Source organism: Neolamprologus multifasciatus, chromosome 2 (genome assembly GCF_963576455.1).
Source record: "Neolamprologus multifasciatus chromosome 2, fNeoMul1.2, whole genome shotgun sequence".
In the NCBI taxonomy this organism is placed as follows: domain Eukaryota; kingdom Metazoa; phylum Chordata; class Actinopteri; order Cichliformes; family Cichlidae; genus Neolamprologus; species Neolamprologus multifasciatus.
The window spans coordinates 3801721-3818907 of NC_140440.1; the positions used below are offsets into that span (position 1 = coordinate 3801721).

The following is a 17187-nucleotide window of genomic DNA, read 5'->3' on the forward strand; positions in this document are numbered from 1 at the left end:
TTTTTGAACTTTTCTTTGTGTTGTTGTGTTCACATTTAAACTCTAACACAAAAATTGCATGTGCGTCCTCGTTAGGCTCGGGTTTGTTGGCGTGCTGGATTGTAGCCTCAGGTTTATATTGTTAACTGGAAACTAAGTAATTTCTGTGTGTTGCAGGTCAAGTAGCGTACAGTAGTGTAGTAGTTTCTCCAGCTTGTGCATTACTTTTGAGAAAAGTAACAAGTAATGTGTAACGACCCCAACACTAACCTTGTCCCTGATGGTCTGCCGTACTTTTTCCCTCTCTGCCTCCATGCGGGCGTGTTTTGCCTTCCTCTCCTCCTCCTGCTGCCTCAGCGCCTCCTGTCGCTCCTCCTCCTTCTTGGCTGCATCCGGGTCCTTCTCTTCCTCCCCGCCTAACATCTTACCCATGTCTTTGGTGGCCCCTGGACAGAAAACATAGAAATACTGTAAGTTCCTTCATCGTTATTATTTTTTAAAATCCAGATGTTAAATGTTTCCAAAACTGAACAAATAAGAAAAATAAAAATAAGTTGCAGCAATAATTTCACTTAAGAAGAAGTCTAATAATACATTTGTGGCTGCTATGACGCAGACCGATTCAAAAGATAACATGTACCTGATACCTGCTTCTGTCATAGTCATCATCATCATCATCATCATAGTTTATTTACATAGCACTTTAAAAACACACAAGGCTGACCAAAGTGCTGAACAATAGAAATATAAGAGATACAGTAAGAATAATAAATACAATAAAATAATAAATATAGTAAAAACAATACTTTTTTTTTTTAGTCAACTATTAAAATACTGTGTGTTTGCATTTCTGAGGATTAGGTGGTGAACAGGTTCACCTAGGAGCTTCAAGGTCCGTTGGAAACAAGACGGAAGAAGAACAGCCAGCTGGAAGAGCTTCAAAGAAACACTGAGACAGAGGAAGACACATTCTTCCATCTGCTGTGGCCATCTGTTATCTCTACCTGTACCTCCGCATTCTGCTACTAAACATAATTCAGACTAAACATAAGTTTTCAAAGTTTCTGGGCACAGCGTGTGGTGAAAAAATGAGACTTTATTATTATGAAGGAGATAGACTTTGGGCCTTTTTATACTCACAAATGAAAATATTGGTCAATTAGAAAAAAATCTGAATGAAATCAAATTAAATATTTAACATCATTTATCAAACAAAAATGCTAACAACCTCTGATTACAGAATAATTAGGTACACATCCCAGTACAGGGTCGGAACCTTGCATGCTTTTCATTAAAAGTCTAAGGTTAACACTTACAATAGTAGAGCGGTGTTATCGGTGAGGGTTACAGTCAGATACGATCAATTCTCAGAAATCTGAAAACCTAAAGCAAGCTGAGAAGTTCTCAGAGCAGTAAACAATTTGTTTTCTGAAAACGTTGATTCATTCAGTTTCATTCATTGGCATTTTCTGTGTTACAAATACATTTTTTGTTTTATATCATAAAGAGATTAAAACTTAAACCACTGAAAGAAGTCTTTAATCTGCCTCCTCCAAATTCTTGGATACGTTTCCCAGCATCTGCTCCTGGAACACACTTACTCTTACTTAAATTTGTCACTGGAGTTGCCTTTCAGATGTGAAAGCCACTCCCTCTGGCCTATCGATATTGCTGTTGTTACCTCCGTCTGATCGACAGTAAATACAGGACCACCTGAGAGTGTACAAATTATGGATTGTCCAGCAGAGAGAAAACTTCATCTGAGTATCGATCTGCCTCTCAGGGACTGGTGAGAGGACAGTCTGGCTGACAGCCTGGTTTTCCAGCCTAGTGCCTTTCTTAAGCCTCACAAGCTGAATATGTCTTACTGCTCAGGCTGCTCAGGTTGATCATTGGAGCATAGTCTTCTTGGGGTCCTCAATATGTTCATAAATACAAATACAATCTACAAGGTCTGTAAGTGGCCTGTTTGGAAGCAAATGGGGTCAATAAATATTGATTTTATCCATCACCATCAATTACAAACTCTATAAACTATCACAGATATATTGCAGTTATTTATTGTTATATTGCAGTAAAAACCCGAGTTAGTACCTCTCTCCCACAAGAGTCTAAAGAGACCAATTCTGAGTAAATTACTCAGAAGAAACGTGGCTTTAAAGACTCTGTGGTTCTCTCCTGGGTTTGTGAGCCTAGGGGCAGCTGCTCCTGTCGCTCCTCAGCAGACTCATGCAGTGGCCCTAATTGCCCTGCAGCGCTGTGTGGTGGCAGCAAACCTGCAGATGACAAATTAGTGCTCAGCTGGTGGGAGGGGCAGGCTGTGAAATGTTCCCTGTAACTTGCTGAGGAGGTGAGTTAAGGTCAGAGTGTGTGCTGTGGAGCCTTCATTGTGATAAAACACTCAGTTACACCGTGTGTGAGCATGTACAGCTCATGAATCAGGCAACCTTGGTTTTTGCCTTCACCTTAGAAAGAGCTCCGTAGTTTTCAGATCCTTTAAACAGAGTATTTATCGCATGAGGTTTGCTTCTTTGTTCATTTGCAAAAGGACAATCTGTTATGCAGCAGATGAGCTCCAGTTATTTAAAAAAAAACATTATGCAGCTGTATTCTCCCTTCAGATTATTTTTGAGGTGATGTCCAAGCACCGGACATTTCATGTCTCATTGTGATTTTTTATAGTACTGATGGAACAGAGTGAAGTTCTTTTACTGTTTTTTGCTCACAATGTGTTCAGTAGGCTCGTTCGCTGACAGTTATCTGTATCCATGCAACATGGGTTACAACACTAACTTGAAGCTGTTTACCAGAAAATATGTTCACCAACTCAATGGTAAGTGTCAATAAACACAAAGTACAGCTGAGTCTAATAATGATGTTTTATGGTTATAGTTTCTTAATCACAGTCTTTCAAGTCAAACTAACTATGACTACCTTTCTGGATCAAATGCAGGAATAGCCAAATGATGTTTCCACCTGCCCCCATTAGCATGATTAAAAGTTTAAGGTGTTTTGATAAGATTTTGAGAAGATGCTCTCTTCGTCTTCCTCATCATCATCTCCGCAGCCTCGCGGGATCGTTAAAATAATTTCCCAGGGAGGCAGAGCATTTCCCTTTGCCCTTTTAACCACTTCAAAGAATGCATTTAGCCTGACTCTTGTATTTTGCTCATTTCTCTCTCTGCGTTTCAGTCTGTGGTTCCATTACCATCACTGCAGTCGTTTCCTTTCCTTTCCTTTCCTTCTCATCCATCTCCCTGCTCCACCTTCACCACCTCCAATAATCCATTAGAGGCAAGCTCACAGATTTCCTCTGCAGACAAAGATAGGCAGTTTGAGGCTAAGTGCTCTAACGCCCTCAGTCCTTGCAATGTGCATTCAATCACTCATTACTTCACTATTCCCCAGACTCAAGTCTTTGTGCCACAGGAGCTGTAACATACAAAAGCTCTGGGTTGGAAGGGGCAGAGATATGGAGCGTGATGGTTGCAGCACGGCTTCATCAGCATAAACTAGATGCCCAAAAGGCAAACACTGGACAGCAGAGAGTCTCTGCAGATAAGATTTGATTGATTTAATAGATTTGGCTGAAGCTGATTAAGGAATGAAGTGGATAAATGTCTCAGCTGTATGTGGACAGATAACAGCAGAGAGAGAGATGCTCGTCATTACAAGCAGAGAGCTTTTACAAGGAGTAATTAGCAGCTGGGAATGAAAACCTCAGAAGAGGCTGAAATGGAAACCGAAATGAAATGGAGAGTAGATGTCTTTGTTGTATTTTCTGCAGTATTTGTCATTTTTATCTTTAAGTGCCTCTGCAGTCCTCTGCCCAACTGGAACAATGATTTGTTCTGTGTGGTGGGAGAAGGGAGAATTTTATAAGGCATAAAAATTAACCATAAATTAACTAAGAGCAAAAGAAAAACCAAAATTATCGCTCCTAGTGAAAATAAATGGGCATCACACACACTCAAGGATGTGAGAATGAACAACAATAACTTGTCCTGTACAGAAATGGTTGACAGATTTTCTTTTGTTTTGCTGTAAATAGATCAATATCTTTTTTTGGTCTTCATTAAATAAATAAATAAAAAGGGTTTTTGAGGCTATCTGGAGAATAACTAATGTTGACGGCAAGCTAAAATGAGAGTAAAAGACATTTTTCCATAAAGCAACTCCAGTGAAACTTCTTTTTTTTGGTGGAAATAACACAATTCCCTTTTTGTCTGCAGGAAACATACGAAAACCTGCTCTACTGAAAATATATGTTTCTCTAAATAGATCAGTAGACCTAAAAATCATCATCAAGCAGCTCTACTTAATAATCATTAGGATTTAGCAGCCTAGGCAAAGAGGCCCAGACCTCCCTCTCCCCAGCCACCTCCTCCAGCTTATCTGGGGGAACACCAAGGCGTTCCCAGACCAGCCGAGAGATATAATCTCTCCAGCGTGTCCTGGGTCTGCCCCGAGGCCTCCTCCCGGTGGGACATGCCTGGAACACCTCACCCAGGAGGCGCCCAGGGGGCATCCTTGTCAGATGCCCAAACCACCTCAGCTGGCTCCTTTCGATGTGGAGCAGCAGTGGCTCTACTCTGAGCCCCTCCTGGATGGCCGAACTTCTCACCCGAACAGACCGTTGCAGCGTCTGCATTACTGCAGCTGCAGCCCCAATCCGTCTGTCGATCTCCGGCTCCCTTCTCCCATCACTCGCGAACAAGACCCCGAGATACTTGAACTCCTCCACTTGGGGCAGGAACTCATCCCCGACCCAGAGTGGGCACTCCACCCTTTTCCGGCTGAGAACCATGGCCTCAGATTTGGAGGTGCTGATCCTCATTCCCGCTGCTTCACACTCGGCTGCGAACCGCTCCAGTGCGAGCTGGAGGCCCTCACCTGATGAAGCCAACAGAACCACATCATCCGCAAAAATCAGAGATGACATTCTGAGGCCACCAAAGCGAAAGCCCTCCGCCACTTGGCTGCGCCTAGAAATCCTGTCCATAAAAATTATGAACAGAACCGGTGACAAAGGGCAGCCCTGGCGGAGCCCATCACCCACCGGGAACGAGTCTGACTTATTGCCGGCAATGCGAACCAAGCTCTTGCAACGGTTGTATAGGGATCGAATGGCCCGTAGCAATGGGCCAGACACCCCATACTCCCGCAACACCTCCCACAGGACACCCCGAGGGACACGGTCGAATGCCTTCTCCAAGTCCACAAAACACATGTAGACTGGTTGGGCAAACTCCCATGCACCCTCAAGTATCCTCGAGAGGATGAAGAGCTCGTCCAGTGTTCTGCGACCAGGACGAAAACCGCATTGTTCCTCCTGTATCCGTGGTTCGACTAGCGGACGAACTCTCCTTTCCAGCACCCTGGCATAGACTTTCCCGGGGAGGCTGAGGAGTGTGATCCCCCTGTAGTTGGAACACACCCTCCGGTCCCCCTTCTTAAAGATGGGGACCACCACCCCGGTCTGCCAGTCCACGGGTACTGCCCCTGATCTCCACGCAACACTGCAGAGGCGTGTCAACCAGGACAGCCCTACAATGTCCAGAGCCTTCAGGAACTCGGGGCGGACCTCATCAACACCAGGGGCTCTGCCACCAAGGAGTTGTTTAACTGCCTCAGTGACCTTGCCCCCGGAAATTGGGGGGTCATTCCCCTCATCCCCAGACTCTGCTTCCTCCTCAGAAGACGCGTCAGTGGAATTAAGGAGGTCCTCGAAGTATTCCTTCTTCCGCCTGACAATTTTCTCAGTCAACGTCAGCAGCGCTCCGCCAGCACTATACACAGTGCAGGTAGAGCACCGCTTTCCCCTCCTGAGACGCCTGACGGTTTGCCAGAATCTCTTCGAGGCAGTCCGAAAGTCTTTTTCCATGGCTTTTTTTTCCATTCCATTACTTTTTTGCTTCAGCCACTGCCCGAGCCGCATTCCGCTTGGCCTGTCGATACCCGTCGGCTGCCTCCGGAGTCCCACAGGCTAACCAAGCCCGATAGGACTCCTTCTTCGCTGAACATGGTCCATTCGGACTCAATGTCCCCCGCCTCCCTCGGAATGCTGTTGAAGCTCTGCCGGAGGTGTGCGTTGAAGATCTCGCGGACTGGGGCCTCTGCTAGTCGTCCACCTCACAGACTATTATGAACGGTCACTGACAGCAGTGCTGTGGATACACTCACACAGACCAGAATTACACATAGGTTTATGTAAATGCACAGCCTCGCTGTCACAATGCATGCACATGGACCTAATCATAAGCAATCCTTTTCCAATTCCAATTATTTATAGATTAATTATTTAAATACATAAATGAAATTAATTATTTCATACATAAATGAATAGAAACTGAATGATACAACATCAGAGATCTAAATTTGGACAACCAGCAGCGTCCAGATATGGTGGTCACTTGCGACGCACACTATCAAATTTATAATGGATAATACACCTTTTGCAGAAAAGATTATGGGTTAACCTAAAAGCACGGCAGAGCTTTAGTCATTTAATTTGTTATATAAAAATCATGTTAAAATAATTTCATTTGTTTTGTGTGTTGCATTGTAGTTCTGCATGCATTTGGTAGAATTATAAGAAGCCAGTTCGCAGGACAGTCGATGTTTGTCTTTCAGACTTTCATTCGCTTTGTTTTCACTTGTTTAATTTCAGTTCACTCATTTATTATGTTGACTCCATGTTGAAAAAATGCTTCTCCAGCGCATTTAAATGCAATGCCCAATGCAATTGGGTACTAAGACAGTCTTGGTACCAGCAGCAATTAGAGACAAAGAGCCATCATGTCTAACCACAAAAAGTGTGGTTAGACATCAACCTGCTCTGAGAAGCAGAAGGGTTTGTATGTAGAATGATTAAAGAAGAAAAAAAAAAAAAAAAAAAAAAAAAAAAAGAATGATTAAAGACATTTTAAAGACTCAAATATGCCATTCAAATGTGTTTTGATGATACACTGACAAGCTGATTTTTTAGTTTTTCAGTGTTTTAAAACCATGAAATATAGAAACACAAAGTTCTCGTGCTCAGTTATCAGGTCATTGTTTACTCACTGAACTTCACTGTAACGGAAACTCTGACCAAACTTTTCCATTTAAAAGAGAACAGATGATAAAATTAATTAATTAATAAATAAAAGACAAGCTATGCCCCACTGACTCCTCCTCCGGCCAGTCAGATGGATGGCAGTGCTGTTGGTTAATTTGTCAGGGGTGGGGAGATTTGAAAAATGAAGCTCATTTTAATAATGGATTACCCTCGTTGCCAAATTAGGCCTTCATAATTCACATGAGCGTCTGGATTTGCCACATCGATCAGATATTCGGGCAGCATGACAGGGTAGTTGTTTAACCCTTTGTCAGAGTCCCACATTTCCAACTGGGAGCTTCTTTTTGCGGAGTCTAATCGACCGATCGCCATGCCCGCTGGCTTCCTGTCATTACTGTATCCTTATCTTCATCACGCCTGCACAGGAAATGAGAGGAGAAGCTCGACCTGCGTGGTCAGGACCGGTTCACGCTGATCTCTCAGAGAATATCTGAACATCTTTTATTTGAGCTTCTTTATGAGAAATGGCGAGACATTCGCATGTTTGATAACCTCCAGAACACAGAAAAGGCACGGAGTCCATATTAGGAATAAAATGAACGAACTGATGGCAGAGACAAAACGTGGGCAACAGTGAGACTCAGAGATCACATCTTATCACTGGGGTTAATGACAAATTTCAAATATCCACATGGCTAATAACGTTCCACCTTAAAATGAAAAGTCACATATTGTTCTGTGAAAACTTGCTTGATATTTTTGCCAGTCCAAAGAACCCAGATTTCTGATAAAAAATAGTCCTGCTCAGATCCAAGCTGTTTGTTTTGAGGGGCACAGTAAGTGCTGGACATGCGTGCAATCATTTAATCTGAGGATTAAAATTTGATGCATGTACTATTTCATGATATTTGAGTTAAAAATGCAGAGCATCTCTCTCTCGCTCATGTGTTTGAGAATAACACTGTGCACAGTTTTGTTCCCAGCCTGTGTGTGGATCGATCATGCTGCCCTGGACTGATTAATCCAACACATGGAAACTCTGATGAATGTGATTTGTAATTAAATAACCAGTAAATACAAACTGAGGCCTGCAGCTGAAATCTATACCTCAGTCTGCACCAATGAAACGTTCAGGAGGTATCCTACAAGTAATGACATTAGTGAGGCTCAGCCTGAGAGTGTGTCAGGCTGGATTAGAAAAAGTTTGCGTCCATGTGTTGTGTTTTACTGCACACACCTAAATTAAATGACATTTTCTCTGTGTTTGTGCAGATAAAGCATAAACCGGAACCAGGCCTCAATCATGTCCACATGTAGAGAATTCACAAAGCTTTCCAAAGGCTCAGAAAATGCATCACAGACTAAATCTCGCACTGTCGTCTACGTGTTGATGGTTTTCTTTTCAAAGGAAAAATAAGCCTTTTTACAAAAAATGTTTCCGCCAAGCTTGGAAACTACTATTTAAAATTGTTTAAGAATTAAGTTATAAGAGTGTCACATCTGTTTCATTGTGTTTCTTTTTAGTTTAGTTTTTTAATGTTGAAGTTTCAGGATTTTTTTCTTTGAATTTATGGGATAAATCTTCACTGAAGACTTGAAAAAAAAAAGGTTCTGGAAGCTGACGCATCAGAAACAGGAAAAACTAGGCAGTGTAAGAATCTGAGCAAATGTTAAATAGACAAAACTGCAGTGACTGCAGTGATGGAAACCTTGTCGTAGACAGGATCAAGTAACTCACTTACCCACAGCAGGAAAGAAGGCCAATCCATGAAGCCTGAGCCCACAGAAGAGCTTCAGTAGAACAAACTTCTGAAAGCCTTATGATAGAAAGATGCTGGTAGACATATTGTGTAGACCGTGGTCAGACTGTCCACAATGTCCACTGCTGAAGGCACCTGTTCTGTGGACATCAGTATCTGAACTTGGACCAAGCAGCAATTGAAAAACAAGTGGAGACTACGGAGCCAGCCTTCAGGCAATTGAAGCTGGCTCCATTAAGTGGGCCAGTCCCCACAGTGCCCCCCATTTCCAGCTTTACAGTAGAAATAAATATGGTTTTGGCCTCTATGGATGATTTTCACTTTAAAATCTGCAGCCATACACGTATGCGTTCATGTTCTCATATTTTAGTCCAGATGAATATCTGAGAGTAAAAAGTTTAATCGATGGAGGGACGTTCACTGCAAAACTTCCAGGCAATATAACTTGGTCTTGGTGCTTTGGTGTAATAAAGTGGGGGTTCTTCACAATATCAACTAGCTAAAACATGCCTGATCCACAGTAGGAAAGACAAATATGACTTTAGTAAAAAAGAAAATGTACATTTCTTTTTACTTTTTTATTCCCTTTCTCCTGTTTATTTCCATATTTCTGTGTTTGTATGTTAATGGCACGAGAGTTCCTCACCTCATTTAAAGCCAGCGTGTAGTTAATAGGTTACTGCTGCCAGCTAGTGTCATGGAGATTATGTTTTGCTTCTGTGTGCTTCACCCTAAAGACCAAAACTCCATACAAAACATATGAAATGAACACTGTGCTCACAATGTTTTCTCCACTGATGTTCCAAATGCCAAAAATGATGAAGTGTTAATATTTAAATGTAGCAGAGAGTCTTTTCTTATTAAAATAAAATAAAAACAAAAATGTTTCAAATTGTTTTATTCAGCGTTAGTCTCCCACTATACAAAAATATATTAGGGGCATTGCTCTATCAGCTCTTTCCCATGGCATTAATAATTTACCTACCATTAATGCCTCAGCTTCCATAGACAACCTGCTATCTCACTATAACAATGAACTTATCAACCTCTTAGATACCTTGGCTCTCCCAAAAAACTTGAACTGTTTTTTCTCTCGCTCTGCCCCATGGTATTCATCTGAACTTCGCCAACTTAAAGCTACTGGACGCCGCCTGGAACGTCTCTCCAGGAAAACAGGACTTACTAGTCATAAGGACATGTATCTCAGTCATATACAACATTATAAAGAAGCTATTCATCATGCTAAATTTGCCTACTACACCTCTGTTATTGAATCTGCTGAAGGAAACACACACTTTGTTTTCTACATTACATAATATTGTTAAACCCCCAGATACCTTTGCCATACATACACACTCTGCTGCAGTTTGCAACAAATTTATGGACTTTTTTTACACCAAGATTGAGAATCTTTATCAACAATTGCCCTCGTCCTGTGATATGGTCAATTGTTCTATCTCCATTTTTTGCCCTTCTCAACTGTCATCCTCTCTATCCAATTTTGAACTTCCCACAATAATTCAGCTAACTTCCATAATTACTAAGTTAAAGTCATCATTGTGTAAACTTGATCTACTGCCGACTAATCTTGTCAAACTCTCATTCCCGTCTCTTGCCCCACTGATTACTAATATCGTACACTCCTCTCTTATATCTGGTTCTGTTCCTTCTTCTCTTAAAACTGCAATAATAACACCCATACTGAAAAAAAATGGTTCAGATCCCTCCAATCGAAATAATTTCAGGCCAATTTCAAATCTCCCTTTCTTAGCAAAAATTCTGGAAAAGATAGTGGCTGCACAGATTCATCGTCATCTCACTGGAAATAACTTGTGCGAACAGTTTCAGTCCGGCTTCCGTTCAAGTCACAGTACAGAAACAGCTCTAGTAAAAATCACCAATGATCTTCTGCTTGCAGCTGACTCTGGACTTATCTCCATCCTCATTCTCCTTGACCTCACAGCAGCTTTTGACACTATCTCCCACCACATCCTTCTTCACAGATTAGCATCTATTGGTATCAATGGTACAGTACTCGCCTGGTTTACCTCTTATCTCTCTGGCCGCTCACAGTTTGTTTAATTACTCACTCACAGATCATGATCTACTCCAGTTAATTCTGGTGTACCCCAAGGCTCTGTCCTGGGTCCTTAACTTTTTATCATCTATCTACTACCCCTAGGTAATATTTTCAGGAAGCATGGTATCCAGTTTCACTGCTACGCAGATAACACCCAGCTCTACCTGTCCCCCAAACACACAGCTACTCTCCCACCCAGATCCATTTCTGACTGTTTAAGTGAAATCAAGGTCTGGTTTTCTCACAACTTTCTTAAACTTAATGGCAATAAAACAGAATTCATTTTAATAGGCACCAGATCAAAACTGTCTAATTTCATTATCCATTGATAACTCTGTTGTCACACCATCCCCTCAGGTTAAGTCTTGGTGTCATCCTCAATAGCACTCTGTCCTTCACAGCACATATAAATAATATCACTCGGTCTTCCTACTTTTATCTCCGTAATATTAACCGCCTTCGTCCCTCACTAACTCCAAACAGTACCGCCATACTTGTCAATGCTCTTGTCACATTTCGTTTAGATTACTGTAATTCTCTTCTCCATAAATTGCAGTTAGTTCAAAATACAGCTGCTCGTATTATTTCCAGAACGATCCACTGAACATATAACACCTGTTCTCAAACAGCCCCATTGGCTTCCAATTCACCTCAGTGTTAATTTCAAGATCCTACTTCTCACTTTCAAAGCGCTTCATAACCTCGCTCCTCCATATTTATCCAATCTTCTCCATACATACTCACCCCATCGTACACCCCGCTCTTCTTCAGCTTCCCTTCTGTCCATTCCACCTGCTCACCTGACTACCATGGGACTCAGAGCCTTTAGTTGTTCTGCCCCTAGACTTTGGAATGCACTTCCACCAGATCTCCGGACCACAAATTCTCTCACCACTTTTAAATCACGCCTCAAAACCCATCTATTCAGAATTGCATACACCTGATCTGTCTTAGTCCATTTTTACCTTGCTCAGCTTTTATACTTGCTTTTATACTTTTATGCTTGTGTTTTGTTCTGTTTTTTTACCTTATGTCTAAATTTTATTTTGCCATGTATATTATATTTTATTACTGCTATTGTTCTTGTGTTATTGTAAGGTGAGCTTGAGGGTCTTAAAGGCGTCTATAAATAAAATGTAGTATTTATTATTATTATTATTATTATTATTATAAATAACAAACACAAAACTTGGTTCAAACATCAGAGTTTCTAAGCCTCAGATTCTGCAGGGTTTTTATTTTTAGACTGATGTCCTTACACGACCACCTCAACACACTCCCACTTCATATCAGAATGGTCATGTTCCACCTCAGGACTGAAACCGTGTTTTGTTTTGTTTTGTTTTTGTGTGTGTGTGTGTGTGTGTGTGTGTGTGTGTGTGTGTGTGTGTGTGTGTGTGTGTGTGTGTGTGTGTGTGTTTGCTTGTATATATTCATGAACAGCCAGCTGTGTCCTGGTGAAATAAATGCCACCCTGTTCCAAGGGAAAAGGTCACTGCACTCAAGCACACCTCTACAGGAGCTAAATTACAACAAACACAAACATTGGGGATAGATGGATGGATGGATGGACAGGTGGATGGATGGATGATAAAGGAATGGATGAATGGGTGGATGGATGGTATAAGAAAATGGTTTATGCTGTTTTACTTGTTCAAATGTAACAGCTCATTTAATATTATTAACTGACAAAACTAACACTCGCACTATTAGCAGACAGGTGCCAGTACTTAACAATAAATTAACACAATATTTTTAGGGATTATGAAAGTATTCTGATTCTGATGATTCTGATGAATGTGACAACTTTAAAGCTTGAGAGAGGAAAGAGGATCACAGTTACTTTAATCCCATATTTGTGTGATAAAGAATGTGTTCAGATGCAAGGAGGCAACAGTTTGCTGTCAGTAATGAAATTATTTAATCTTATTTACTCTAATATGCCACACGTTAGCAGCATTATTTACAAAAATATTATGTGCTGTGAATCAGGGTTGACATGACTTGGCATTGTCACGATCCTGGGTCTTTTGACCCAGCGTTTTGAGTTTTAGTTGTTGTTGTTTTTTTTAATGTTTATGGTTTATGTTTAAGTTCATTAGGTTATCTAAGTTCATTTGTTTATCAGATTCCCTTGTGTTTTCAATGCCTGTGTTAAGTCTTCCTTGTCCTTTATGTGTTTCATGTCTGCATGTCTTTTGTTGTCAAGTTCATGTAGTCATGTCTGTGTTTCATTATGTTTCGTGTTTTATTTTGAAGAGGTCCTGTATTCCTAGGTTAAATGTGTTTAGTTGTACTCTCCCCTTGTGACTTTGTTATGTTCATTTCTTTCAGCTGTTTCCCCATGTGTTTCCACTTCCCTCATTATCCTCCTGTGTGTATTTAGTCCGTGTGTTTTCAGTCATTCCTTGTCAGGTCGTCTGCTAATCCACGTCGTGTCTCCAGGTATCAACACCAGTCTTCATGTTTAAGTTTTTTTTTTCTTCATGTTTTACTTTTAGTTCACCCAGTTTAGGTTTTTGTTTAGTTTCACCCATGCCCTTTGTTTGTATCCATTTTTGCCAGCCTTAATAAACGGCTTGTTTTTGTCCACGCCACGTTTCACATTCTGTTTCTGCAATTGAGTCCTTTTTACAATACATACTCACGTAACGTCACCTCAGCCAGACTGTGACAGGCGTTAAGGCCTATCTGTGCATTTATGCATGTGACTGAACCAATGTGGATCATTAAAATATCACCAGATAAATAGGCATCGGCACTTAGGTCACATGACCCATAAGCCAGATTCAATGAATCATCAAATGCAGGTGGCATCTTTGCCTGTTGGGGCATCACTGGAAGCTCTAATTTTCATTTGTTCACTCAACTACTTCTGACCCAACCCAGATCTTGGCTGAAGTCCCGGGGTGACCGTGCGTTTGCTCTGGCTGCCCCGGTACTGTGGAATACCCTTCCTCTCGACCTCCGCGCATCTGATTCCATTGCACTGTTCAAATCACAACTAAAAACCCACTTATTCAATCTTGCCTTTCCCTCTAGTTAATATTTCTTTTATGATTTTATATCATGCACTTTTATGCTAATTTAAATTCTTGTTTGCTCTGTACCTGTTGCTTTCCTATGTATCAGTGACAGCTACCTGCTTGCATACTTAGTACTTGCTTTGGTTCTATTTCTATTATCCTCCTCCTATTCTCTATGTTACTTGTTAAGCACCTTGGCATAGCCTTGGTGCTTTATAAATAAAGTTTATTATTATTATTATTATTATTATTATTATTTGTTGATCTTATTGAGCCAGCTTGTCTGCAGCAACATGTGAAACTGTCAAAAGATTACTGTACACCAGAAGCAACTGTTGAAGGCAGCAACACTAGCTCTCTTATGAGAAAGAGCGATAGAAGAGAACACACAAAAGGAATAAGCATAGAAGAATCGATTGCAGGAAAACTGAGAAGAAGAAGGGAAGAAGGAGTCAAAGGAGATGAGCAGATATAAATTAGTCCTGTGACAAAGTGGGAAGGCTGAGCGTTAAAGGAATAAATCTCATTTCATTCTGGCCGGTGGTCACCGACCTGACTGAACTAGATGAGAGGGCTGATTTAAGGAGGCATGACCTCAGTACCCTTGGGGGACCTTCACTTACAAGAACATTCACTTAGATCTGTTTTAGTTCGCTCTTTGTGAATGAGCCCAATCTCAGCTAGCATAAAAGCCACATGGGGTGTAAATGACGGGCTGGGTCAAAAATACAGAATTACAAAGGAAATGCAAGAGGATAAAACTTATTATCACCATTATTGTGATAAATCTCCTTTCCTGTTACAGTTTGTCAGTGAAATAAACTAAATGTGTTTTTTAAAACCAAAAAATAAGAAACGAGAGAACTAAAGTGCTGCTGCTGAGGTTGGACGTGCCTTTGCATAAATATGCACTCATACACGACAGGTTTTAAAGTGAGGACAGTGCTTTGTGGGAAACATCACAGGCTTCTCCACCACAGTACCCACACCAAACACCTAAACTTTCTTCATGCCTTCAACAAATTTCACTTAAAGTATAGATTTGAGTAGGGCTGCCACAAACGATTATTTTGATAGTCGACTAGTCACCAATTATTTTTGCGATTAGTCGACTAATCATATCATGGATCCATTGGATGTACAGCGTACAGCTTATTGCACCAGCATGCATCTGCTCTTATATAACTATCATTAGCTTACAGCTTTAAGTGTTTAAGGTATGTTCTAACTAAAAATAAAGACAAGATGATAGTTTATTAAATTTTAATGAAATTTGCAGATTGTTTTGGTGAAGTTTAATAAACTCCTTGCTATCTAAAATATAACGGGACACCAGAGTATATTCTCGAGCATCTCACAGTTCTGATAATCAGTTGTCTGCTTGACGTTTATTCGGCTGTTTAAAAACTACAACTTTAATCTCAGCCAAACCAATTTACTCAGGAACAAATAAAATACTAAAAAAAGCCAAACAATAACATTTTTAAGTTATCTACGTGACTTGTATGTGTTTAACCTGAGTAGCGAAAGACGGCGGTGGGTTTGAAAACGATTTGCCGGGAGTCCAGTATTCTCACAGGCTCTAGTGAGCCTACCCCCGGCTAGCTATCGAGCTAGTGGGTAACAGACATCTCAGAAAACGTAGGAGCGCTTTTGAAAATATGTGGTGTCTTGATAAACTGAGCAGATATTTGAGGTTTACACAGCTACATTCTCGCCTGAAAATATGTTTGTGGCAAGAATAAGGCACGGCGGGTCCAGCGATCAGTGTTCTCAGCCATTTTATTGATTTCTCACCACACACCACATCACCACACACACCTGAGTCCCCGTGTTTTAACCTGGCGGGCGTGATTGCGGATGCCGTGCAGGTGCGTCCGCCCTCCCTGCACGCCACCGCAGACCACGCCCCACCACAATGTCAAACGTTTATTTTGTGACCCAGAAAGAATAATAAGAGTAATATTAAAACTAACTAGCTGCTGCCATTGTTGGAAACTGAGCTGGGCTGCACTATGAATTCTGGGACAGAGCTACTTCTTCTTCTTCGGGGTTTAACGGCAGCTGGCATCCTTGTACATGCAGTGCTGCCATCTTCTGTTTCAGTCCGTTATTACACTCTTAAATTCTACTACTTATTCCTGCGTCTTTTGTGATCTTACAAAGCTTCAAACGACGCTTCGACTATTAAATCAGTCGTCGACGATTTTGATAGTCGATGTAATCGTGACTAGTCGACTAATCGTGGCAGCCCTAGATTTGAGAGCTCAAAGCACTGGAACTTGACCCATTTGCTAGTCCATTGAATTAGCCTCAGGGGGGAAAGTACGCATAGAAACAGTCACCTGTCTGTCCGTAGTGTGGCTATTTTAAATATAAGAGCAAGAGAGAACTTTAAGAAATTAATATAGCCACTACAGTTACCATCAAAACGATGAAAAAATATTGCCATAAACAGTTTATTTTGTGACACCACGAGACAAACGATAGCGTAATAAGAAAACGATAGATGTTTTCATATTGGCATCCAATATATATTGTCCTATTCTGCTGCAGCGGCATCCCACCCAGTGGAGAATCAAGCGTGACGCCCCAAGAAGATTTAGCTTGAGCAAGTTGAAGACGATCTTAAATGACGACGTCTAACCCTTGAGTAAGTAAAGGTCAAGGCCACAGATCACAAGGCCTGGAAGTGCATCGTTGACCAAGATGGAAACCCTACAACACCCACGGCAATGTATTGGCTTCATGCACGACCTCTCCTGCTGACTGCCAGCTAGGGACAAAAGATCTCTCCTTTACTTTCTACATGGACTATCTACATGCTGCCATGTGATCGAACATAACTGGTCAAACTACAGGCCGATTCAAAGAGAAACCAGAAAGCCTTCATGTTTATATGCACATATGTGTTTGTAAGGCATCTTAAACAGAAAATATCTCCAACTCTAATGTATTCTCAGGAAAAGCATTTAGGACTGCAGTACTTACCACCTAGAGCTTGCTTCATTACAAAATCCATGATTCCTGCTGATTAGTACAGATGTTCTTCTTCAAGCTGGAGACAACTGAGCATGCAGCCACCAAGCCCAGGATCTGTGAGTGTCTCAGTTCTTCCCCCTTCCTCTGTGATGCTGAGCGTCTTCAGCAACTCTCTGCTGGACACAAGAGATGGAAAAAAGAAGCAATTAAACAAACCATACAGCTGTAAAACAGTAAACTGTTTTCCTCACATAGAAAAACACACCAGTAATTTGATTTAAATTTAAGCTTTTGCAGCTG

General features: G+C 41.2%; 1 protein-coding gene and 1 long non-coding RNA gene across 4 annotated transcripts in view; both read right to left on the reverse strand.

Annotated features, from left to right (window-relative positions):
* cplx2b (complexin 2b) overlaps nt 1-17187 on the reverse strand; it is a 70583-nt gene that overhangs the window by 7763 nt on the left and 45633 nt on the right. For 2 of the 3 annotated variants that reach the window (XR_014876019.1, XM_085172318.1), the window contains 2 exons: nt 16897-17063; nt 250-425 (listed from right to left, as the gene is read on the reverse strand). Coding sequence is in view for 1 of the 3 variants with exons in the window: in XM_085172318.1 (XP_085028444.1) it covers nt 250-425; nt 16897-16927 (207 nt within the window). In the remaining 2 variants the exon portion in view is untranslated. Of the gene's footprint in view, nt 1-249; nt 426-16896; nt 17064-17187 lie in introns of those variants that run through there. The other variant, XR_014876022.1, reaches the window with a different exon arrangement.
* LOC146523851 (uncharacterized) lies at nt 12238-16890 on the reverse strand. Its single transcript, XR_014876030.1, has 2 exons — nt 16091-16890; nt 12238-15249 (listed from the first exon to the last, which is right to left on the reverse strand). It is a non-coding gene; the product is annotated as an uncharacterized LOC146523851 (long non-coding RNA).